The sequence below is a fragment of the Bubalus kerabau genome, chromosome 3 (assembly GCF_029407905.1).
Source record: "Bubalus kerabau isolate K-KA32 ecotype Philippines breed swamp buffalo chromosome 3, PCC_UOA_SB_1v2, whole genome shotgun sequence".
Taxonomy (NCBI): domain Eukaryota; kingdom Metazoa; phylum Chordata; class Mammalia; order Artiodactyla; family Bovidae; genus Bubalus; species Bubalus kerabau.
The window spans coordinates 22,699,701-22,701,906 of record NC_073626.1 but is presented as its reverse complement, the minus strand read 5'-3'; the positions used below and the strand labels follow the sequence as shown (position 1 = coordinate 22,701,906).

The following is a 2,206-nucleotide window of genomic DNA, read 5'->3' as shown; positions in this document are numbered from 1 at the left end:
ACATTTCAGATGGAGATGGTGGCAGTAATATAGGTAATAAAATTATACTTTGATAAAAATACATTTGTTTGGAAAATGTGTCAGTTGATTTTTATAATGTACTTTCTAACCACAAATATTCAAATCAGATTGAGTTTGAAAAGGAAAAAACAACTAGCATTTTCATACAGCTTTTATCACAAATATTTTCTAATATATTTTCACATAATTCTTTCAAATACCCATCAGATTCATCAACTCATTTTTCAAGAGCCTAATACTCAGTCAACCCAGACATTCTTTATCGCTTCTTAAGTTAAGCAGGTGCACCATGCTCTAACTTCACTTAACAAAACCTAGCCTAGGATGACCACTACGTTATGTGCTATATAGCACAGCTTTGCAACTTATTTTCACCTCCTTTACACGTCTCATTGACTTGAAAAAAAAAGGAAAATATGAGGGGCATTATTTGAAAGCCCTTTTTGGTACAAATCATCAGAATTATTTTCTTACTAATGATAATGGAATATCAAAGAATACACCAAATTTTTTTCAATATTAACTAGTATTCAAAAGAGAATAAGTGTTGGAGTAAAGGTTTATCTTTCATTATTAAACCAAAGACAGAAGAAAAATTTTATGACAAATTTTGCCTATAAAGTGAGAAACTGAAAGACATATTCTGTCATTTTAAATTAAGAATATCATCTCTCCATAGGAATTTTACATCTGAATTTTATCAATTTTTACAACAAATTCTATGCTTCATCTTCAGTTAAGTAAAGGATATTTTTATTGGATTTCTGCACTGAAAAAATTAATATTGATGTTTGATTCATGTTTTACATGGCTGTTATATCCACTGAAGAGTGATTACTATTTAGGCAGACTGTGTTTAATTCCTGTCTGCTACCTGAACTCTGTGACCTTGTGAGAGTACACAATAAGTGCTAATAGAGTGAGTGAATGAAAGAAGGGTTGACGTGTAGATGGGTAGATGAACCATTGGTGAAAAAGATGCTCCATTATACCATTACTGTCACAAGTATACTAGACCATTCTCACCCCACTAGTCTCTTTACTGCCCCTCTTACATCTTTGTTTCTGAGGGTGTAGATTAGAGGGTTGAGGCTAGGTGTGACAACAGTATAAAACAGGGCAATGAACTTGCCTTGATCTTGAGAATTTCCTGATGGTGGCTGGAGGTATATGCACATGACTGGAATGAAAAAGAGGGATACAACCATAAGATGGGCTCCACATGTACCAAAGACTTTCTGGAGTCCAGTTGTTGATTGCATCCTTAGCACTGCCCAGGCAATGGCACCATAGGAGCTGAGAATGAGGATGAGAGGTAGGAGAACAAAAATGGAGCTCGTGACCATGAGGGTCAGCTCATTAGCATGGGTATCAACACATGACAGTCTAAGCAGTGCTGGAACTTCACAGAAGAAATGGTCCACTTGGCGATGTCCACACAGGGGTACCCAGAAGGCAAACAAGAAGTGAAGTGCTGAGTTGGTAAAGCCACTTACCCAACAAGCCACAGCCAACAGTTGGCAGAAACGAGGGTGCATGAGGACAGTATAATGCAGGGGTCTACACACAGCTGCATAACGGTCATAGGACATCACCATCAGTAGCACACATTCTGTGGATCCCAATGCAAGGAAAAAATAAAGTTGAATCATACAGCCATTGTAAGAGATGGTTTTTACTGGGCCCCAGAGGTTGATCAGCAACTGAGGAATGGAGCTTGTGGTGTAGCAGAGATCCAGAAAAGAGAGATTTGAGAGGAAGAAGTACATGGGAGTGTGGAGATGGGAGTCCAGGTATGACAAGATAATGATGAACAGGTTGCCTATCAATGTCATCAAGTAGAACATCAAGATAACCACAAAAAGAACTAACTCAAGCTGAGGCCAATTAGAAAAAACCAGTAGAACAAAGTTGTCTTCAGAACTTGCATTGATTCTTTCCATCATCATGCTTTGCTTGTTACCTAAGGAAAGAATTGTGTTGCGCTGCGACTCTTTGTGACCCTATGGACAGAAGCCCACCAGGCTCCTCTGTCCATGGGATTCTCCAGACAAGAATACTGGAGTGGGTTGCCATTTCCTGCTCCAGGGGATCTTACCAATTCAGGGATCAAACCTGCGTCACTTTCATCTGTTGTCGGGTGTTCTTTACCTCTAGCACCACCTGGGAAGTCCAAGGAAAGAAC

The 2,206-nt window shown here is 38.8% G+C and overlaps 1 protein-coding gene across 1 annotated transcript; it reads right to left on the bottom strand.

The window, feature by feature from the left end:
- Nucleotides 1-1,043: 1,043 nt before the first annotated feature.
- Nucleotides 1,044-1,970, bottom strand: LOC129647475 (olfactory receptor 2J3-like). The gene has a single exon (XM_055574559.1). The coding sequence runs from the start codon at nucleotides 1,968-1,970 to the stop codon at nucleotides 1,044-1,046; it is 927 nt and encodes a 308-aa protein (XP_055430534.1).
- Between the last annotated feature and the right edge of the window lie 236 nt (nucleotides 1,971-2,206).

What these genes read in the sequence shown, in the direction of transcription:
- LOC129647475 (XM_055574559.1), bottom strand. Translation starts at nt 1,970, where the DNA reads ATGATGATGGAAAGAATCAATGCAAGTTCTGAAGACAACTTTGTTCTA.